The sequence below is a fragment of the Rhinatrema bivittatum genome, chromosome 11, assembly GCF_901001135.1.
Source record: "Rhinatrema bivittatum chromosome 11, aRhiBiv1.1, whole genome shotgun sequence".
NCBI classification, from domain to species: Eukaryota; Metazoa; Chordata; class Amphibia; order Gymnophiona; family Rhinatrematidae; genus Rhinatrema; species Rhinatrema bivittatum.
Genome location: NC_042625.1, coordinates 74,470,969 through 74,494,878, shown reverse-complemented (window position 1 = coordinate 74,494,878; position 23,910 = coordinate 74,470,969). Strand labels below are relative to the sequence as shown.

Below are 23,910 nucleotides of genomic sequence, written 5' to 3'. Positions count from 1 at the left end.
CTTGTCCCACAACATCGACTGCGGGACACGGGACTGTTACAGGTTTAGGAAGTGGGCCCTGTGGATATCTCCCATATAAGATCTGGAAGGGGAATGACTTCATAGAGTTTCTGATGGATTATGGCAGAATTCTGCCCAAAGAAGGAGAGATGTCCAATCAACCTGCTTTTCGTTAACAAAGGCCTTAGGAATCCCTTGAAGATTTGATTGGTTCTTTCTGTCTGCCTATTACTTTGCGGGTGGTACACTAAATAAAAGTCCAGTGAGATTCCAAATTTCTTGCACAGGCTTCTCCAGAATCTAGCTGTAAACTGTACTCCTTGGTCAGAGAGAATGCTGAGCCTGCTGAGTTTTCTCCTCTGATTGGTATTGGAGCTCAAAATCAAAGCAGTTAAAAAAATAAAGACTATCGGGGCCAGACCCAGATTTAATTACTGGGCATGCTGGAGATACTGCAGGTTTTTATGCTTGGTGAAGATTGTGACCGGGTGTCTAGCACCCTCCAATAAGTGACGCCATTCCTCCAAGGCTAGTTTTACCACCAGAAGTTCTGTTTCTGATAGTGTAATTCCTTTCCATGGGTTGAACTTTTTGAAAAAGAAGAAGCAAGGCATGAGAGCACCTTTAGCATTATGCTGTGCAAAGAAAGCCCTCACCCCAGTAGCAGAGGCATCTACTTCCATGATAAAGGGCTTAGACAGGTGCTGGAGACAGGGATCCTTGAGAAATGCCTGAGGCGATGGAAGACTTGTACAGCGTCTTCAGACCACTTCCTGGTGTTAGCACCCTTCTTTGTAAGGGTAGGGAAAGGAGATGTCAATGAGGAGTATCCATGTATGAATTACTGGTAGTAGTTGGCCAAGCATAAAAACCTTTGCTGGGCTTTGAGTCCCACAAGCTGAGGCCAATCTTGAATGGCCTTCACTTTTTCCGGGTCCATGTACAAACTCCGTTGGAAGATAATATAGCCTGATCAAAGGTACGCTTCTGGAGCTTGTAATATAGATGATTCTCATGGAGCCTCTAAAGAACTTGTGTAAAATGCTTATGGTGCTGTGTCAAGGAGTGGGAAAAAATTAGAATGTCATTCAGATATACTAGGACGTGAAAGTAGAAGAGCTCTGAAGATTTTGTTAACCATGTGTTGGAAGACAGCAGGAGCATTGCAAAGGCCCAATGGCATTACTAAGAATTCATAATGTCCATCACGAGTATTGAATGCTATCTTCCATTCATCCCCTTCCTATATCTGGATGAGATTATAGGCTCCACTGAGGTCCAGCTTGGTAAATATTTCTGCTCCATGCAGACAGTCAAAAAGTTTTGCAATTAGGGGCAACGGATATCTATTCTTGTGGATTATAGCATTCAGAATGCTATAGCATTCAGAATGGCCTGAGGGAGCCATCCTTCTTCCCGATGAAGCCTGACCCTGCTGGAGAGGACAAAGAGTGGATAAATCCTCACTCTAGGTTTTCCTTGATGTAGGTTATCATGGCTGCCATTTCAAAGGGGATAACGGATAGACTCTGCCGCTAGGGGCATATTCCTTGGGAGCAGGTCAATTGGACACACATGTAGAACTTGTGGGGTGGCAGTGTCTCTGCATGCTTCTTGCTGAAGACATCTGCAAACCCTGCATATTGAGGAGGGAGACTCGAAAGGACTGGGATCAGAGTCTGGGCTACTAGCAATGGTGGGGAGATTTGTGAGACATTGTTGCTGACAGGAGAGCTCCAAGCAGGCAATTTGTAGAGCCTGCCAATTTATAGTATGATTGTGTAGTATCAGCTTAGGAAAGTCAAGAATGATCAAATCAACTGTCATGACTAATAAAGAGTGATGCTTTCCCTGTGCAGGAGCCTATTCTGAAGAGTGAACAGCAGGGTCACCGAGGTTAACTGGCCATAGAAGGGCTCTCCATAAACTGAAGAGATTATAACTGACTTCTCTAAGGTAGGAAGTTGGAACTGTAGGAAGATGTAGGAACTGACATACCAATGCTTTGTCAATGAAGTTACCTCTGGCACTGGAGTCCAGGAACACCTCAATATGCACCTTTGTATCATTAATGGTGAGGTTGATTGGCATGAATAATTGAGGAGAGGATGAGTGCCAGTTTAGGGTTGTCTCTCCAACCAGCCCTAGGCTCAGACGTCTCCTGCTTTCTCGGGACAACCACCAGCAAAGTGCCCCTGAGCAGCACAACAGAAGGAGAGGTTGAGCCACCAGCATCTCTGCTTCTCCTCTTCTGAAAGCTGGGCCATGCCAAGTAGCATAAGCTTTTCAGTGGGGGAGGCAGTTAAGGTATACGTGGCAGGAATCAGAGGATGCTGAAATTTGGGCTCCAGCCTGAAATGTCGTCGAGAAGCTTCTCTTTCCTGAGCCTGCTCTTGGAAGCGAAGGTCCAAACAAATGGCTAGCACAATGAGATCCTCCAGTCTGGGCAGCAGGTCCCAGCCAGCTGGCTCATCCTTGATGCATTCCACAAGGCCCTTCCAAAAGATGGCGGTCAGACTGTCTTCTCCCCAGCAAAGTTCCGAAGCCAGTGTCCAGAACTGAATGGTGTAATCTCCAACCATTCGGATTCCTTGCCTACGATAGAGTAATTCAGTGCAGCTGAGGAGAACCGACCAGGCTCATCAAAACATTTTCGGAATTGCTTAAGGAAATTGTCGAGATTCTCCACAAGGGGGTTATTCCTCTCCCATAGGGGTGAAGCCCAGGCTAGGGCAGAACCAGCCAGGAGGAAGAGAATAAATGTCACTTTGGTTCGGTCAGAAGGGAAGATGGCAGCCTGCAGCTCAAAATGAATCATGCACTGATTAATAAATCTCTTGTAAGCCTTGGGATCCCTGTCATTCCTGGGCAAAGGTGACAAATGTGGCATGGGTCTCAGATGCTGTGCCAGTGCAGGAGTTGGTACGTGGACCTGCATGGAGTCCATTCAGGCCACGAGACCTTGGAGTATGCCAGTCATATGATTGCATTGGTCTTGCTCCTGCTGGACTTGGAGAGCCAACCTTGAAAGAGCTTGAGCCGGGCATGAGTCCACCAAGCTTATGGCCTCAGCAATCTGTCAAGGATGTGAGCCCTTGATTTGTTGCATGAGTGACGCAGTCTAGCAGGTGAGCCCACTAGGCCCAAGCTGACAGCAGATGGTCTCATTTTTACAAGGACTAGAATTTGGGCTTCACCTATACCAGTCCCATTCCCTGCAAGTTGAGCCTTTGGGTTCCAGGGGCCAGCAGGGATTAGGTGAGGGTCCTATAAGCAGTGATCAAATGGAATCAAGTAGCAGTTTCAGGTCAGGCAGCAAGCAAGCGGTATTGAGGTCAAGACCAAGGTCAGAGCAGGCGAGGATCAGGCAGTGTCAAGGTCTGAGCTGAGGTCAGAGCAGGCGGCAGCAGATGGCATAGTCGGGATCCAAGGCTAGGGTCAAAACCAGAAGTCAGGCAGATACAGACAAACAAGACAAAGATAGGGGTCCAAAACACGGGGGTAGGAGTGACAACAAGGAAAGATTGGACAAGGTACACAGAGGCAAGGCAGGGCAAGAAGAACAATCAGGCAAGCACAAAACAATGATAGCAACAAACACTGCAGGAGCAGGAGGACCTGTCACTTTGGCATCAACAAAGTGGACAACTGGGTTATATTATAGTGGAGTGCCAATGATGTCATCAGATGGCACCGTGATTCTGTTCCTGCATGGAGCCTTTAACAGAGGAGAATGAGCTTGCGCCCGTGCCTATGGGCACACGCGGGAGTAGTAGCATCCGTGCTGCAATAAAGAAGGCATGGCATTAGGGTAGACAAGCGACATCTTCATTAAGTGCGGCTGGTCACGGGGCTGTCCTGTGGCTGGCCAAATGTTACAGCTTGTGGCCAGGAACTAGCAAAGGACCACTGAGAGAGAATGATTTATAAAATCTCTAACTGAGGGGCAACAACAATTCCAAACCATCATCCAGAGTCAGTGGACTTGACAACAGGCCATGTGCTAGCAGCTTGCACAACAACAGACATCCCTAATGCAGCTGATTCGGGCTTTACATGTTGCAAGCAATTGTCCTGCTCCAGGAGCCCCATCCTTCTAAAAAACTTCCCAGGGAAAAACCTGGCCACCTTCCTCATGAATTTCAAGCAGATAACTCGCTCAACCAGGTGGTCAGAAGATATGTGAACCACATGTTTGAGAAGCGCTCTCATTGGGAAGGGTCAGGCAGCTGGAAAAACTGGAGCATAAGCCCAAGACCTACCATCTCCGGATAAGAGAAGACAAGCTTTGGCTCAACTTACATTTTCGGGCCTTCTGCTATTGGCTTCACAGTCCATGTTGGAAGTGGCTAAAGCCAGAAGGATAAACAGGCCCAGAAAGGGCTCAGACTATGTTACTGGTGCAGTTCCTTAAAAGCTTTGACTCTCAGATTTGATGCTGATTACATCAGCACCTAAGTTTAATTCTAGAAGAAGAATGATGATGGATGACATTCCCTAACCTGTTCTGAAAAAGATCAGATCCAAGCAGGCACTTTCCTTTGCTGTCCAACACCTTGCATTCTGTTCTGTTTTGAGCATCAGATGTCTTGAAAATTGTGTATGTCATAGCTAAGAATTAGATTAATATGTATGGGTTTTTTTGTATCATATTTTTTATTTTAATATTCAACAAAGCCAAAATACTTTGATTCAGAAACACGACTGAAAATAAGTTACAGGAGATACTTTCCACAAAGGAAAAAAACTTTCAAATCTAAACAGTCCACAAATAATGAGAGGGGGGCAAAAAAGAGGAGATTAAAAAGGAAATTAAACATAGGAAACAGCTCTGCATGAGATTTGTACTAATATCCTGAAAGTTTTACAAATTAGACCAGTTCTGAAACTGAAGATAATAAACTTTTTAGAATCAATAAAGCTGCTCAGGGGCAAAAAAAACCACATATAAACCCAAGGACAAGGGTTTCCTGGCGCAATAGTAGAAAACCCTTCCTCCTTTCTTGGGCGACTCGGGCTAAATCTGGGAAAATTCTAATATTCTGCCCCATAAACTGTACATTCATAAGAGAAAAATAAGCCTCCATAACACGAGGACACTAATTTATTTATTTTATTTAAACATTTTTTTATACCAACATACTGTATTCACTTCACGTCAGTTTACAGTTTAGTTGGGGACAAACAATAATGTTGATCTTTCCGCCACCTCATACCAAGAGGATTCCAAAAAGTCAGTCAACTCAAGATTAAAGGGAATCTGAACATTGGCTTTACTAGATGGAAAATAGAATATGTATGGTTTCATGTACACCAGTTAAGAATATTGGTTACAGCAGTTTATAAAGAAATAGATGAACTGAACACCTTTTCCCACTCATACTGTTCAGTGAAGGAAAGCACAGGTTAAAAGGAGGCCTGTTGGTATGTGTTCCATCTCCGAGTGTGATGTAATTTGAACGGACTTATTTGCCTTTGGGTTAATTGAGAGCTGTTGGGTAACTGCAGAAGAACAAGTTATAACAGCATTACTGTTCCACATCCTGAGCTCCTTTAAATTGAGATGAGTTTGCAGATAATCCATAACCTGAGGTGACAGAGATCCACTGTGAAGACTATGAGGGGAAGCACAGGAGAGCTCACAGGGAGTATCAGTCACTTATCCCAGTGTCTATAGACCCCTAAGACTCATTCAGGGCATAAGGAGAGAGTTCCAGGTGACCAAGCATCTGCACTTCAGGGTGCAGGAGAGGTCTCCTAAAGTCACAGCAGCCGAGGACAGCTCTGGTCTGGTTTTCCCTGGTGGGAAAGAGCCATACAAAGCCTCATCGGCAAAACTGTAACTTATTACGGGGATTGTAAGTTACACAGAGTGAGCACCCAGTTGTAGAGCACAGGACCCAAGTGAGTCAGTGCTGTCAGAGCACATACAGCAGAGAAGAGGGATGGAGGGTGGGTGCTGTCACTCTGTGTCTTATATTGCATGGTGCTGCCTGTGCTCATATTAACTTACATATAACGTTGCAGGGTCGAGAGGTGCCCGAGCACTTCCCGCGATGGATTTCGGCATAGTGGTGGGCACTTTATTGGCTTTCTGCCTCACCTATGTGATCTTAAAGAGTGGAAAGATGTGGCGACGAGCTCGCAGCCTTCCCCCGGGACCCACTCCTCTGCCATTTATTGGCAACCTGCATCAAGTGAATCCAAGGGACGTTACAAAATCCCTGATGAAGGTAAGCGAAAAATATTTTCTGGGGAAATGTTTGCACCGCCTGCTGAGCTGCGACGTCTGCAGCTTCTTACCCTTGCACTTCGCACACATTATTCAAAGAGAAAATGCACGCATGCTTTTCCTTTCAAAACTGCCTATGGAAAAAGTACCCACAGGCGCTTGCACCCCCTTTTTCTGCGAAGGCTTAATTCCCAACTAAGACAATGTGTGTTCTGTTTGAAAGCAGAAAATTAGAACATAAGAACATGCCATACTGGGTCAGACCAAGGGTCCATCAAGCCCAGCATCCTGTTTCCAACAGTGGTCAATCTAGGCTACGAGTACCTGGCACGTACCCAAAAACTTAGTCTATTCCATGTTACCATTGCTAATGGCAGTGGCTATTCTCTAAGTGAACTTCATAGCAGGTAATGGACTTCTCATCCAAGAACTTATCCAGTCCTTTTTTAAACACTGCTATACTAACTGCACTAACCACATCCTCTGGCAACAAATTCCAGAGTTTAATTGTGCGTTGAGTAAAAAAAAACTTTCTCTGATTAGTTTTAAATGTGCCCCATGCTAACTTCATGGAGTGCCCCCCTTTCTACTATTCGAAAGAGTAAATAACCGATTCACATCTACCCGTTCTAGATCTCTCATAATTTTAAACATCTCTATCATATCCCCCCTCAGCCGTCTCTTCTTGAAGCTGAAAAGTCCTAACCTCTTTAGTCTTTCCTCATAGGGGAGATGTTCCATTCCACGCGTTGTTGCCATTCCCGGGCTCCTGAGAACGCTTCCACTACATGCAGGAGCACATCTGCTTTTATCCGCACACACGAGGGTCGTTTGCAAAGAGTCTTTCCAGTTATTGCACCATGACTACGGAAAGCTTCCCAGAGGAACTCCGGTTACCATCAGGTTGCCTTTGATTTAGGAAGGACACAAGAACTTGGCTCTTCATGAAAGCCTCCCCTTAAGGGGTATTTTCACTGCTTGGGTTAAGTTAGCCCCGTAATGGGCTATAGGGGAAGGAGGTGATATCTGGCAAGACAGGACAAGGGGGAAGCTTAAGGCTATGTGGCAGGAGCCACATAAACTCATACAGTAGCGATGTTAGAGTATGAAGACGTGTTTGACCTCTGAGAGGGATAAATAGATTGGAGGGGAAGGAAATTGGATCTTATGGGTCTAAAAAGGTTTTGATGGGATTTACACTGTTTTACTGTATATACAATATTATTTTAGATGGCTGGAACAGGAATACTATATATTATAAATATTGTAAATTCATGCTATGATAAAGCGATTCTTAGATTTAAAGAAAGAAAGAGCGAGCCTAATTCCAAGAGTAAAACAGCAAACTATGAAACGTGCCCTCTTTGGTGGTCGTTTTCAGGCCATTTACGTGCATAAAACCTGGTTTATGTGTGTAAATAACTGCACTACAGTTGCCCAGGGCTGAGAGCGTGTACAGATTTCTTGGGATTTTTTGTTATATTAATGCTCTCCATCTATGGCTTTGGCCTGCTAACTTCTTTCTACATCTTTTGAGTTTCCAGCTCAGTCAGAATTGGGCTTCTTCTATGTTTATGATCCAATGGGGCCGATGCAATAATGTTTGCGGAAAGCGGGCGCTGACTTTTCAGCGCCCGCTTTCTTAACGCACGCATGGCGCCTGCAAGGGGGGCGCCATGCAATATGTAAATTAGGGAGTCGCACTAGGATGGAGGCGCTAGGGTCGCTTGCGTGACTTAGCACCTCCTTGCTAACGCGACCTGCCGCGGCTGCTGATTATGAAGATCGACGCCGGTAAACTCGGCCTCCGTTTTCATAACCTGCCTGGCTGCCAGTAATAAAAACGGCCGCCGAGTTTATTTTTTTACTTTAAAAAAGAAGTACAGAAAAGCAATTTTTTCTGCTTTTCTGTACTTCTTTTATCTGTGCTCAGCTATTAACGCCTGCTCCAGGCAGGCGTTAATAACTGAGTGATAAATGTGCGTCTGAGACGCACATTTAGCTTTTTGCATGCGGAGTGAATGAGTAATAGGCTCATTTACATGCATTTGCATGTGATGAGCGCTATCTCATTCACTCTGCATCGAACGCGCGTTAAATAGATGTTAATCCCCCTATTGCGGGTTCTATACTTCATGTGCATCTACCTAGGGTGTTTCCCCCATTTTAATCTGCCCCTCCCATCTAGCCCAGCCATGGCTGCACCAGTCCTCTGGCTGAGAAGCATGTGATGCAGCTCCTTGCAGAACCTGGCACAAGAAGCCAGCAGATGTCGCCAATGAGCACCGGCTGATACGCCTTCCATTTGCTCCCTCCCCGCCTGCAAGGCTGTGAGTGCTGTCTAGAAGTATAGAAGTGGGAAGAAGGGAGGGAGAGGTTGAAATCATAGTCTTCTTGGGAACACATCACCTGGCTAAGAACGTAGTAACTGCAGTAAAGGGGCAATCCAATTCATAGAGGGGGGCGTCTTTGGCAGAGAGTAAGGACAGTAGCAATTTCTTGGGTGTAACCGGTGTTTGGTAAGGTGGAGGACAGGCCTTCAATGCCTGGCTGAAGAACTGGTGTAAAGAGCCAGAGCCGTAGCCAGCCTATGGCCAATGCGGCCTCAGCAATAGACGCCATCCCGCAGAGGCGTCATTGCACGGGATGCATCGGCCTCCTCCCTCCTCCTGCACCAGGAATGAGGAGCACAGTGGCCTACGGGGCTGCAAAAAACTTCAGCGTCCTCCTGCCTTTCCCCGCCTTGGCAGTGAAGATCAGCACAGCCCCATCCTCCTCCTCTCTTTCCCCGCACCGGCAATAAAGAGCAGACTGGCCTGCGGGGTGGTGAAAAGGATCGGCCTCTTTCTGGCAGCCCTGGCAGTGAAGATCAGCGCAGCCCAAAGGGCTGCAAAAAAGCATTCGTTTCTTTCTACCCTCTCCCAGCTCCGGCAATGGGAAGCAGCTCAGCCCAGGAGGGGCCTCATAGACACTTGGGTGACTCAAGGTAATCTGCTGCCTGAATTGAGGGATGGAATGGCGCACCTCACCTCAGGTCAAATCACCAGCTGTTTCGAAGCTGTGTTTAAATTTACCTTATTTATTGAATCTTCCTGTGTTGTGTTCCCGGTCACTACTGCGGGCCGCGACAGGGCTCGGCGATTCTCAGGCCTACCAGGCCTCTCTGTGGCAGCGTCTCCACAAGGGAGATGCCGCCGAGCCTCGATCTGGACTATGCCCCCTCCCGGGGCACACACGTGGACGAGGGAGGACCTTTTAAAGGTCCAGCCACAGAAAGCTTCGGCCAGCCCCCTGGATGATGTCAGACGCCGGCAGAGTACTTAAGGCCGGCGTCTGTCCAGGAGAATTGCCTTGCAACGAGGTTCCTCAGTCCTGGTCCCGGTCCCGGTCCGCTTCCGGATTCTCCTTGGTTGCTTCTCTGGTTCCTGACTCCAGCTTCACTTCCGTTACCCTGTGTCTGATGCCTGCCTCAACTTCTGGCCTGTCTTCTCGTCTCATCTCGCTGCCGTCACCTAAGTCCCAGCGGTCCGGGTCCTCATGGGCTCCTCTCGGGGGGGGGGGATCTCGGGCATCCAGGGTGAAGACTCCACCTCTGCCTCTGTCGTGGTTCTGCCTCCCGGCCTGATCCATCTCCGCGGAGCTCTCTCTTCCAATAAGCGCACTCCGCCAGGCCGGCCCAAGGGTCCACCATTCTGTCCGCAACATCCTGATGTACAAATAGCTAAAAGCACGCCACAGTGTCTGCTAAATGTGTCATCTCTGATTTTTTTGTGGAAGATTGCAAAAGAAAAAGCATAAAAATGTATATTGTAAAAGAAATATACTCAGGTCCAAGTCTCTGCCATTCATAGTAACAGAGTAAATGACAGCAGATAAAGACCCATTCATTCTGCACAGCGAGTTGTTTAGGGTAGAAACAGCTGCTTCGTGCAGGTTACCCCCTTGCCTTTTCAAACCTACACATGTTTTGTCTGGAAAAAATACTCAGAGAAAAGGCAGGGTACAAATCTCTCCACATAGTTTTGCTTTGATTATTGTTGCAAAGTTGGAGGCTAAAACCCTACCCGTGATGTTTGCACCAATGCGTACAGTTTGATTATTGCCCTTTACAGGTCATATCTGCCCTGTCTTCTGCATGTGCAGTTATTTGATCAGAATCCCTAATCAGCAGAGAACTGCCAGCCCTGTCTCATTAACCTTCCTCATCTTTCCACAGCTCCACAAAAAGTACGGTTCTGTCTACACAGTGCATTTGGGCCAGGAACCTCACGTGATGCTGTGCGGATACCAGGCAGTGAAAGAAGCCCTAATCGACAATTCAGAGATCTTCAGCGGAAGAGGATTCTATCCTGTGTTTTACAACTTTACTAAAGGCGATGGTATGTATGTATGTATGTATTTATTTATTTAGCAAATGCAAATCAGCAAAGCAAAGCAATAGCCTCTTCGTTAGCTGAGTTCATTTATCAATCTTCCTCCTAGTATGTAGAGGGAATGCTCCTCTATAATGTGCGATATTTACTTACTTATTAAACTTATAACTCGCCTATCAAGTATTTCTAGGTGATGTACAATAGAACACTCATAATAGTCATGTGAAATTAAAAACAAAAGACAATAAAAAATAATAAACACTATAAAATATAAAAAATACATACAAACACAATACTAAGACTAACATATTCATATTAAAAATAATCTCCCTATATTATAACATTACTAGTGCTCCATGGAGTCGCATCTGTGCATATGTGATGCAATGACCTCACCCAGAGCAGAGGGAGGGAGGGGCTGCAGGCAGTGTGGGAGGAGCACTGAAACTAAAGCGCAGGGCCAATGAGAGCAGCGGCAGCACAGGCAAGGAAAGGCTTATGGAGTTTCCCGGGCTCCACCAGCCAAGAGGAAGAAGCCGCACAGGCAGAACAGCTGGTAGGGTTTTCCCACACCCACCAGCCTAATTTGCCTATTGGGTCGCACAGACCCTGAGGTACCCCCATTCCTCCACCCCCGACAGAGCAAGTACAAGATACCGATAATGTATACATCAAGCTGATGGAGTCATAAAACCCACTTTTTGATGTTGCCTTGTAATTATCACTTTATCTTTTTTGGGAGATTCCCTTATCATCCCCACACACTCAGTCAAGGGGAAAAAAAGGAGGGGTGAGTGGAGAATTCTAGGTCTCTCTCCCCACCCTTCCTTTCATTAAAGTCACTTCACCTACCCAGCTTGCATTTGCCACCTAGGCAGGAACATGGAATCTAGAGCAGAGAACCCACTAGAAGATTGATTAAATCACACCAAAAGCTTGCCAAGAATTAAAATAGAAACTTCCATGCCGCCTCGTTATTAAATAATTTAGTGAACAATAACTGATCTTGGCCTAAAATTATTATTTTGTGCTTCTCTCCACAACTTCCCAATGTGCTGCACCTCTAAGCCCCTAGCAGTAAAGGTTAGCTGCACATTGGCCTTTACCTGTCCTGAACCTGTTTTGCAGGGAACATCCTGATCCTTTTAATTCAAAACCATCAAGTTCATGTGTGGAGTTTGTCACAAGGAACTTGCTTTTGATTTTCTGCACTTCCCATTCCTTCACAGGAGGGTCACCTTCAGGCACTGAAGGGGTGGTAAAACCTTTCTGCAGCCCAGGGCACAGGGTTCCTTCCCCTGGAGAATTATCTTCTGTTCTGCAGCCCAATAATACATAGAAACATAGAAATGATGGCAGAAGAAGACCAAACGGCCCATCCAGTCTGCCCAGCAAGCTTTCGCACTTTTTTTTCCTCATACTTATCTGTTACTCTTGACCCTTAGTAACCTTTTGGTTCTATTTTCCTTCCACCTCCGCCATTAATGTAGAGAGCAGTGTTGAAACTGCATCAAAGTGAAATATCTAGCTTAATTAGTTAGGGGTAGTAACCATCGCAATAAGCAAGCTACACCCATGCTTATTTGTTTACTCAAACTATGTAATTCAGTCCTTGTTGGTTGTTGTCTGTAAATAGATCCACTTTTTTTCATTCCCCCCTGCCATTGAAGCAGAGAGCTATGCTGGATATGCATTGAAAGTGAAGTATCAGGCTTATTTGGTTTAGGGTATGCTGAATATGCTTGAAGTATCAGACTTTCTCCCCTGCCGTTGAAGCAGAGAGCTGTGCTGGATATGCATTGAAAGTGAAGTATCAGGCTTATTTGGTTTGGGGTATGCTGAATATGCGTGAAGTATCAGTCTTTCTCCCCTGCCGTTGAAGCAGAGAGCTATGCTGGATATGCATTGAAAGTGAAGTATCAGGCTTATTCGGTTTGGGGTAGTAACCGCCGTAACAAGCAAGCTACTACCTGCTTTTTTGTGAATGCAAATCCTTTTCTCCACATTACCTCTTGCCGTTGAAGCTTAGAGCAATATTGGAGACGCATTAACCAGGTAGTAGCCGTCATTCCTGTGAGCCACCCTCTTCATTCACATCCTCTAGACTTTATGGATCCACAGTGTTTATCCCACGCCCCTTTGAAGTCCTTCACAGTTCTGGTCTTCAACCCTTCCTCCGGAAGGGCATTCCAGGCATCCACCACCCTCTCCGTGAAGAAATATTTCCTAACATTGGTTCTGAGTTTCCTCTCTGGAGTTTTAAATCGTGACCTCTGGTTCTGCTGATTTTTTTCCAATGGAAAAGTTTTGTCATTATTTTTCGATCATTAAAGCCTTTCAAGTATCTGAAAGTCGGTATCATATCACCTCTGCTCCTCCTATCCTCCAGGGTGTACATATTTAGATTCTTCAGTCTCTCCTCATAAGTCATTCGATGAAGACCTCCACCTTTTTGGTCGCCCTTCTCTGGACCGCCTCCATCCTGTCTCTGTCCCTTCGGAGATACAGTCTCCAGAACTGAACACAGTACTCCAGGTGAGGCCTCACCAAGGACCTGTACAAGGGAATAATCACTTCCCTTTTCTTACTCGATATTCCTCTCTCTATGCAGCCCAGCATTCTTATGGCTTTATCTATCGCCTTGTCACATTGTTTCGCCGACTTCAGATCGTTACACACTATCACCCCAAGGTCTCTCTCCTGTTCCGTGCACATCAGCCCTTCACCCCCCATCGAATACAGTTCTTTTGGATTTCCACACCCCATATGCATGACTCTGCACTTCTTGGCCTTGAATCTCAGCTGCCATATCTTCGACCACTCTTCCAGCTTCCTTAAATCCCATCTCATTCTCTCCACTCCTTCCGGCGTGTCCACTCTGTTGCAGATCTTATTGTCATCCGCAAACAGGCAAACCTTACCTTCTATCTCATCTGCTATGTCGCTCACATAGATATTGAACAGGACCGGTCCCAACACCGATCCTTGCCTTACTCTGCTTAACACTGCTCTCTCTTCAGAGTAAGTTCCATTTATCATCACACATTGTCGTCTGTCCGTCAACCAGTTTGCGATCCAGGCCACCACCTTGGCACTCACTCCTAAGCTTCTCATTTCATTCACCAGCCTCCTGTGCGGGACTGTATCAAAAGCCTTGCTGAAATCCAAATAGATGACATCGAGCGCTCTTCCTTGATCCAATTCCCTAGTCATCCAGTCGAAAAAGTCAATCAGATTAGTCTGACAGGATCTTCCCCTGGTGAATCCATGCTGCCTCTGGTCCAGCAATTCTTTAGCCTGTAGATAGTTCACTATTCTTTCTTTCACACACACTTGCTCTCTTTCCGTCACAGACACATTATGAGTGTGTGTGTGTGTGAGCATGCCTGTGAGAGCCTATATGTGATACATAGGCTCTCACAGGCACAGCAGGCTTTCACACAGACACACACTCAAGCACACAGGTTCTCACACAGACACACACATACATACACATGAACACAAGTTCCGACACATATACACTCAAGCTCTCACACAGTCACACACATCCACACAAGCACTGACACAGACACACACTCAAGCTCTCACACAGACACATGCACACAGGTTCTCACACACACACACACACACGTGGCTTTCCTTCTCCAGACCACGCTGGGATGGGCTCCACCGCCGCACCCTCCTGCCTCTTCACTTCAGGCCGTGGTGGGATGAGCTCCACCACGGCCCCACGGGCTACTCTTCCTTCGGCCCCACTGCTGGCCTTTCTGCGAAGGGAGCGGGAGCCGGAAGGCAGCTAAAAGCAGAAACTGCTGCGGCCTTTCTTCATTTTTTGGCCGCTGGCAGATTGAGCTCCACCAGTAGCCCCGCGGCCTCTCCTACTGCCGCCGCCACCCCCCCAGGTGTGCCGCCCCGAGTGCACACCCAGTCAAACTGGGCCTGTTCCCTGGGAGTGGGCTTACAACTCTTCTACTGTATGCATAAGCAGTCGCAATGGGCCAAGGCAATCCTACAGGTGAGGATGGTCCCCTTAGACCTGGAAACATCCTATCTGAGTCCAAATATTCAGTCTCTGGGTGGGCAGCCTATTTCCTGGTCCCTTAGGGTGGGGATCCAGTTGAGGCCAGGAATCCCAGAACTTGTTTCTTTTCTTCACTCTCTAGAACTCTTTCAGATGGACCTTCCTGAGGGAAAGGTCTACAGCACAGTGAAACCAGACCATTAAGCCAGGCTTCAGTGAGAGAAGGGTAGGTCAAAAAAACCTCCTGGCAATACAAAAGTGGAGAAAAAGAATGGTTCAAAGCCAAAAACATTCCTGAGTGAAATTGTCACTGCAGCGCCGTACTTCTCTTGGACAGGGACTCACAGCTCTCAATTCCCTGACCTCTGGATCCGGGGAATAGTCATCACCAGGAGACACTTAGGCTTCACTTTCCAACAGAAACTTCATATTAGAAAAATCTTAAAGTCTTTCACAAAAAGCGGGCAGATTCTAATAGGCAGGCAGTGCCCTGAAAGGAATCTCTTCATTCAAAGAGAAAAACACCAAGTTAGGGTGATGTGTCCTGACTCCGCTAGGGTTCAAAAACAGATCCTGCCTCTCCAAAATGAACTCAAACTGACCACACTGCTCCTAGTCTCTACTTATTTATTTATTTATTATTTTTATATACCGACATTCATCTCAATTGAGATATCACACCGGTTTACATTCTCTATCCCCCAAGGGCTTACAATCTAAGTTTTTTGTACCTGAGGCAATGTAGGGTAAAGTGACTTGCCCAAGGTCACAAGGAGCAGGACTTGAACCCTGCTCTCCTGGTTCATAGTCCACTGCTCTAACCACTAGGCTATTCCTCCTCCCATACTTCTAGGTATGGATCCAATCATCTCAGACATCTTCTGGGGGAGGTGCTAATTCCTAGGGCAAGGATCTAGGGCCATCTAGTGGAAGACCAGATATTCATGGGGCTCGCCACTATTCATCTTTCTCCATTGAGAAAATTGACCATTTAGCCCTACTATCTAAGTTCTATGTTTTAACCAGTTCTCAATCCACAATAGAGTATTGTCACCTATCCCATGGTTTTTTAATTCCCTCAAGAGTCTCTCATGAGGCACTTTGTCAAATGCTTTCTTTTTTTTCATTTTTTATTTATTAGTCTTTAGAAATAATAACAAAGTTAAACTTTGCAATAGAAATGAAGAGACATTATTAAAGAAATTTCTAATACAATTAGCAACAATAGAAAAAGAAAAAAAAAAGAAAAACAAATCATCTCTTTTTTTTTACCATAGAAACAGAAGAGGGGAGGAAAAAGAAAAAGAGAACAATGATAGCTTATTTATGTGGGAATGCTGCTTGTGTATCCCTTTTCTTCTGTGGGGCATCTCCTCTAAGGGCACACAAAAGAATTTATAATCTTTGGGGCTATCCTTCTTTGCCCCAGGTCCCTTCCAATTTCCTACCCCAGGGGGTGAGTCCTTTTTATGGGGGAAAGCAGATGCTTGTGGCCCAGGCAGTGAGGTGACTCCCTTTCTGGGATAATTCCCGACTCTGAATAGGACAAAGTCTAGGACACAGGACTGGGTGTTCAAAATTAACTTTACTGATTTAGTGAAAAGGTAATCAGTGTCCAGGTGATTTCAATGTCTGTGTAAGTGCTGACTTCTGGGTTCCGGGGAAATTCCTAACTCCCTTTAAGTGAGAGATTAGTGGTCCCCTACTCCCCAAGGGTCCCAGGCTGTGACAGATTCTCCTTTGAATTTTCACAGTCCTACCTGGAACCAGCAGACTTTGCACAATAACCCAACCTGCACCCGCGTCCTGTTCGAAGATCCCGTGTGCAGTCTTGGCTGATGCAGCTTGGTATCCTATTTGTAGGTCCTCTTCTTCAAGCCTCCCAGAAGGGAAGGCCTTAAGTCTCTCCAAATGAAAGAGAAGGTAAACAACATTTCCCCCTCCTATCACTAACTGTTCTAATATCTTCTGGGGCCACTGTCCCTGCAACCCTTCGTTAGCTTTGGAAAAGCACTAATAGGGTTTGGTGGCCTGGCCTCTGGATCCAGGGGGGGGGGGGGGGGGGGGGGGGGAGTAATCTTTCCTCAGAGCTCCAGCCTGTAACCCAGGCAAACTAGTCTTTTAACACAGTCCAAAGACATACGGATCGATACTGTAAAACCGCGGGAGAGCGGACGAACGCCCGCTCTCCCGGCGCACGCACCGGCCCCTCGCCGGTGCGACCTATCCAGTATTCAAATGAGGCGACGCGGTGCAAACGGGGAAAAGGAGCGGCGGCTGTCAGCGGGTTTGACAGCCGACGCTCAATTTTGCCAGCGTCGGTTCTCGAGCCCGCTGACAGCCACGGGCTCGGAAACCGGACGCCGGCAAAATTGAGCGTCCGGTTTTTCGGCCGACAGCCGCGGGCCGAATTCAAAATTTTTTTTTTTTACTTTTTTTACTTTTGGGGACCTCCGACTTAATATCGCTATGATATTAAGTCGGAGGGTGCACAGAAAAGCAGTTTTACTGCTTTTCTGTGCACTTTCCTGGCGCCGGAAGAAATTAGCACCGACCCAAAGGTCGGCGCTAATTTCTTAGAGTAAAATGTGCGGCTTGGCTGCACATTTTACTTACTGGATCCCGGGCGCATACCTAATAGGGCCATCAACATGCATTTGCATGTTGAGGGCGCTATTAGGTGCCGCGGGTGTGCCGCGTGTTTTCCTCCCCTTACTGAATAAGGGGTAAGGGAAAACACGCGTCCAGAGCAGGCTGACAGTGCGCTCCGACGGAGCATACTTTACTGTATCGACCTTGCTCGAGCTTGATCTCTTGGTATTAGCACCTAACCTGGCAGGGCGTGCACAGGCAGGTGTTTCTCCCAAAAATATATGTGGTGAAGCTATAGGCCTCACCCTAAAGGAAAGGGTCCCACCTCAAGGGGCTCCCCTCCCCTCTCCTAAAATACCCTCCTGCTGAATCTCGCCCTAGCCACCTCGTTATAGAAGGATCCACCCACTCAGTTACCTCATTAAAGGAGGAACTGTAAACTGGTATTCCCTCTAGCCACAGGGATTAGGTGACATCTAGTGGTCAACCTGTAGGGGTGCCACACTTGCAGTTCAATGTTTAATGGAAATAAATCACAGCAGAATGAGCAGGTACAAATGTCCATGGGTACAGTCTACCCAAATATCAAATTAGACCTAAGCAGTGTAAAAAAATAACAGTAGATAAAAATGAAAGAAATACGCCCCAAATAACTTTCAACTGACTGGATATCAAAACAGCTATAGATTAAAAAGATGTGGCATAGTCTAAAGCAATGTACACATTTATTGCAAACATTTATTATGCCAAAACGTCCAAAAATTACAAAACGTTATTTGGGGTGCATTACTGTCTACCCAAGGCAAGTCCGCAGGTAGCAAGTAACCGTGGACTTTGAACCCAATGTGAACAACGTGAGACCTACACTATCTGTCTATAGGTGTGTGTTAGACTGGCGTAAGATGAAGGGACCAGCTTCCTTCACTTTCAAAACCATGTACTGGGTGGGGGGGGGGGGATGAGCTCAGAAGATGGTTTTCATGCCCAACCCTTCCTCTTCTTTCTTCACTTCTCTCAGATATCGCCTTCAGCAATGGAGAAAAGTGGAAGGCGCTTCGTGGTTTTGCTATCCAAATCCTGAGGGAGTTCGGGATGGGAAAGAAAAGCATTGAGGAGCGGATCCAGGAGGAGGCCCAGTATTTAATCGAGGAGTTTAGAAAAACAAACAGTGAGTATATTGAGTCTTCGCCTGCTCCAAGAGTCCCACAGCCAATGTGAACTTGTTTAGTGCTCCTTATGTGATGCAATCTTACTGGTCCAACTTATTGCCTCACTCCCCTGAACAAAAGAAGGGATTTTCTTGATGGGGATGGTAATTTTCAAAGCTTTTTTTTGGCTAAATAGCTGTTTAACCCTCCCTCAGTGTAATCCAATGCAGCTGAAATGGGATGTGGCAAGATTGGAGAAGGAAGAGCATACATGGGATTCTCATTCTGAAATCCCCATTCATGTTTTCCCACAGGTACATTTGCTCCTGCCTGGGTACGTGCCAAGAATGGAGCTCTGTTCCCATGGCAGGTCCAATTTTTCATTGGGAAATCCCATGCAGGGTTTCTGAAAATTAACTTGATAATGACCTTCCATTCATATTGCGATGGAGAAGGTACAGAGAAGGACTACCAAAATGATAAGGGGAATGGAACAGCTCCCCTATGAGGAAAGACTAACGAGGTTAGGACTTTTCAGCTTGGAGAAGAGACGGCTGAGGGGGGATATGATAGAGTTGTTTAAAATCATGAGAGGTCTAGAACGGGTAGATGTGAATCGGTTATTTACTCTTTCGGATAGTAGAAAGACTAGGGGGCACTCCATGAAGTTAGCATGGGGCACATTTAAAACTAATCGGAGAAAGTTCTTTTTTACTCAACGCAATTAAACTCTGGAATTTGTTGCCAGAGGATGTGGTTAGTGCAATTAGTATAGCTGTGTTTAAAAAAGGATTGGATAAGTTCTTGGAGGAGAAGTCCATTACCTGCTATTAATTGAGTTGACTTAGAAAATAGCCACTGCCATTACCAGCAATGGTAACATGGAATAGACTTAGTTTTTGGGTACTTGCCAGGTTCTTATGGCCTGGATTGGCCACTGTTGGAAACTGGATGCTGGGCTTGATGGACCCTTGGTCTGACCCAGTATGGCATTTTCTTATGTTCATTTTACTCCTACTACCAGGAAGGGATTTTGGCTCTTGGTGCTCCTAGGAATTCTTGGTGTCCTGCTACTCCTTCCACCCCACTGGACTTCTGGAGGTCCATATTCAAAAGCATTTAGCCAGCTAACTCAGAAGTTAGCTAGCTAAATGAATATTTGTGAATATTTGGGTACATATCCAGTTAAATTCTAGCCTCCTAATACGTTAGGAGGCTAGAATTTAACCAGATAAGTTAGGGGGTATACCAGCGGCATAACTGAGAGGAATTGAGTTAGTTGTCTGATATTCAGAGTTAGCTGGATGACTTAGCTGGCTAAGTACTGGATTCATCATAAGAACATAAGAATATGCCATACTGGGTCAGACCAAGGGTCCATCAAGCCCAGCATCCTGTTTCCAACAGTGGCCAATCCAGGCCATAAGAACCTGGCAAGTACCCAAAAACTAAGTCTATTCTATGTTACCGTTGCTAGTAATAGCAGTGGTTATTTTCTAAGTCAACTTAATTAATAGCAGGCAATGGACTTCTCTTCCAAGAACTTATCCAATCCTTTTTTAAACACAGCTATACTAACTGCACTAACCACATCCTCTGGCAACAAATTCCAGAGTTTAATTGTGCATTGAGTGAAAAAGAACTTTCTCCAATTAGTTTTAAATGTGCCACATGCTAACTTCATGGTGTGCCCCCTAGTCTTTCTATTATCCGAAAGAGTAAATAATCGATTCACATCTACCCGTTCTAGACCTATTATGATTTTAAACACCTCTATCATATCCCCCTTCAGCCGTCTCTTCTCCAAGCTGAAAAGTCCTAACCTCTTTAGTCTTTCCTCATACGGGAGCTGTTCCATTCCCCTTATCATTTTGGTCGCCCTTCTCTGTACCTTCTGCATCGCAACTATATCTTTTTTTAGATCCGCCGACCAGAATTGTACATAGTATTCAAGGTACGGTCTCACCATGGAGCGATACAGAGGCATTATGACATTTTCCGTTTTATTCACCATTCCCTTTCTAATAATTCCCAACATTCTGTTTGCTTTTTTGACTGCCGCAGCACACTTGAGCAGACGATTTTAAAGTATTATCCACTATGACGCCTAGATCTCTTTCTTGGGTAGAAGCACCTAATATAGAACTTAACATTGTGTAACTATAGCATGGGTTATTTTTCCCTATGTGTATCACCTTGCACTTATCCACATTAAATTTCATCTGCCATTTCGATGCCCAATTTTCCAGTCTCACAAGGTCTTCCTGCAATTTATCACAATCTGCTTGTGATTTAACTGCTCTGAACAATTTTGTATCATCTGCAAATTTGATTACCTCACTCGTCATATTTCTTTCCAGATCATTTATAAATATATTGAAAAGTAAGGGTCCCAATTCAGAATGATGAATCCCTCAAAAAAGGGGGTGGGGCCATAGACGTTCGCACTGCAGCTGTGTGATTTCACCGGCCGCAGTGCAGTCGGCTGCAGCCTTTTGCACAAATAGCGCCACCATAAAAGGTGGTGCTGTTCGCCGCGCTACTGCCAGCGATAATGTTCCTCACATTATCACCGGCAGTGGTGCCGCAGCCGACTTCCCACCCTCCCCGCCACGACTCCTCCCCTCCAGCTAATTTGCATTATATCGCTTGCAAAAAGACCCTTTTTGCATGCGATATGGCTTTATCGCGTGCGATAAGGCCCTAACGCATGCGATATCGCTTTGAAAAATAACCTCCTAAGGCTGATGGTGCCAAAGAACTGTCCTAAAGTTAGATGGCTAACTTAGGGCCTCATTTTCCATCCGGATCGCACGCGATAAGGGACGTTTCGCACGTGAAAAGTCCCTTTTCGCATGCGATACCAAAATGGGGCGGAGTCTGCCCCGGAAGAGGAGGAGTTGGGGCATCACCGGGGCCGACTCCACGAAGATGCCGCGGACAACGAAAAGGTAAGGCCCTTTTCGCGTCAGAGTTCGCGCCCAATAACTACACCTTCTATGGTGGCGCTATTGGGTGCGAAACCGGCATCGCAGGCCCGCCCCCATTTTGGCCCCCCGCCCCTCATTCCCTAAAGTATCGCAGGCCTGCGATACTTTAGAAAATGAGGCCCTAAGATAGCTAGATATATTCAGTACTGTAGTTGCCCTATTCAATATACCTCCAAAGTTACCTGGATAAGTTTATCTGGCTAACTTTGCTGTCTGAACTGTGCCTGAATATGGACCTCCTCAATTCCCACCCATATCCTGCTGGACCTGAATCCCCTGCTGCCCCAAACTTTGAATACTCCTGCTCTCATCCCTAGGAACCCTTTGAGTCCCCACCCTCTCCTTCTCCCCTGCAGCCCTCTGAGTCGATTCCCACTTATCCACCCTGGCTTGGACCTGCAAACCTTTTCTTCCTCTTGCCCTCTCCACAGACCTCAGGTCTCTGGTCCTAAATCTGCTCTTATCAGAAGTCAATGAGTGAGGAAACAGAGTCAGGCCAGACTTGGCATTTACAGATTCTCTGGGCTTTGATCCATGGGGCAGGATTTGTGCTTGCACAGCCTGTCCTGACTCTGACCCTGCACGCATTGACTTCTCATAAAAGCAGAGCCAGGGCTTTCAGGTCTGTAGAAACATGGCAGTGGGGAAAGAATCAGAAGCCTGGGTGGGAGTTGTGTTGGACTGGGGTGGGGGGAAGGTGGGAGGAGAAGGGGTGGCAAGATTAAGTGTTTGTAGGCAGACAGGGGCAGGGAATTTGCTGCCCCCAAATTTGTAGGATTGTGCAATCATTTTGTGCATGCAAATTTTTTAATCATCTAAAAATAAAAATACACCTTGAGATACATGCATACTTTTGTTTTTATGCATGTAAAAAAATGTGTACACACAAAAATTAGAAAACAAATGCACGACATTATGCCACTCTAAGCACCGTCCTAATGTGCCTATTGGGAAATTCAGAGCTGCTCAACAGCTCCTGACATCATTTATTAGATTACTGTGGTATGTTAGTGTTCACAATCTGGGTGCAAAGGGGTAGATTTCCAAGCCATCTAGCTTCTAGAGTTGCCAACTTTCATCTGTGAAAATTCCAAACACTTGGAGAAGCAGAGTAAACATTTTGCTGACTGTGTCCTTCCACATCCACACATAATTGTTATGCATTTGATTTGAGGGAAATTCATAAATGCTTGTTATTTATCAGTGTTGCATAAACTTTCATTGCATACTAAGCTAATTAAAATTATTCTTCAGTCTGGATGGGATTTTTAAAACATTTTTTTTTAATACACTTTGAAACTTTAAGAATATAAAATACATGACATCTTATTAAATCATTGGTATTTGACAAAATTTAAATATTTAAAATATAAAATATCACAAGCTACAGAGATTCCATTTATAAAATGGGAGAAAGCACAAAGCCTATAAAATAGAACCACTAGAACCCCAGGAAACTAGAGAGAACGTCTGCTGTATCTAAAGCTGCCTTGCCCAGCCTGGAGTACGGGCCCTTCCGTCAGCCTCAGTCTCCTCACTTTTTTAAGTGAAAACCTTTTTTTATTTTATTAGATCAAACTTTCATGTATAAATATTATCCTATAAAGCTTCCAAATGGAATATATTATTTTCTCAACAGACCAATTAACAACATGCCTCAAATTTTCATTCATTCACACCAACATACCCCATACTCATCTTTTACCCTATTCATGATGAAAAATTGAGACATGTTGTTAATTGGTCTGTTGAGAAAATAATATATTCCATTTGGAAGCTTTATAGGACAATATTTATACATGAAAGTTTGATCTAATAAAATAAAATTAAATTAAATTAAAAAAAACGTCTTCATTTAAAAAAGTGATTTATTGTTTTGATATAAATTAGTGAGCTGGGAAAGATATGTTTGTGGTGAACAGTGTGTTTTCACATATGTATGCAGCATAACAATGGAAAAACAGAAATATCAGCATTCCTCATAATACATCAAATAAAATCAAGAAATAAAAATTATTAACAATAAAATCATACTAATAAAAAGAATATTTCAAAACAGCAGATGTATAGATCATCAACCAATGATTAAAAACTCATAATATTTTTTTAAACTTTTCCAAAAACCATAAAATATTTGAAACAGCAAACACATCAAATAACATCAAATTATTAAAATAAGGATTAAAAAATCTCCATACCTGGGAACATTTGATTTCCAGATGTTCTGAGGATGTCAAGGATTAGCGAGAGGGAGAGGGAGACAGGGCAGTGGTGGAGGTTGTGTGCACAAACTTTCTCTTCACACACCTGCACCCTTCCCCCTCTACACACACCTGCACTCTTCTACCCCCCACCCCACCACCACACACACACACACACACACACATATGCACTCCTCCTCTATCCCCGTATATATACACATTTTACTTCCACATACACATACATAAGCCCTGTACCCTCTGGAAGCACAGGCAGCAGCAGCCTCCTGTGTCAGTCAGTGTAGCCCATGGGATTCCTCCTTTTTATATGGGCCTTGTGCAGTGATATCTCTAGC

The 23,910-nt window shown here is 45.3% G+C and overlaps 1 protein-coding gene across 4 annotated transcripts in view; it reads left to right on the top strand.

Annotated features, from left to right (window-relative positions):
- LOC115072972 (cytochrome P450 2F2-like) overlaps nucleotides 1–23,910 on the top strand; it is a 61,298-nt gene that overhangs the window by 16,433 nt on the left and 20,955 nt on the right. For all 4 annotated transcript variants that reach the window (XM_029571031.1, XM_029571033.1, XM_029571034.1 and 1 more), the window contains 3 exons: nucleotides 6,028–6,233; nucleotides 10,449–10,611; nucleotides 18,237–18,386. In XM_029571031.1, coding sequence (XP_029426891.1) covers nucleotides 6,028–6,233; nucleotides 10,449–10,611; nucleotides 18,237–18,386 — 519 coding nt within the window. The remainder of the gene's footprint in view (nucleotides 1–6,027; nucleotides 6,234–10,448; nucleotides 10,612–18,236; nucleotides 18,387–23,910) is intronic.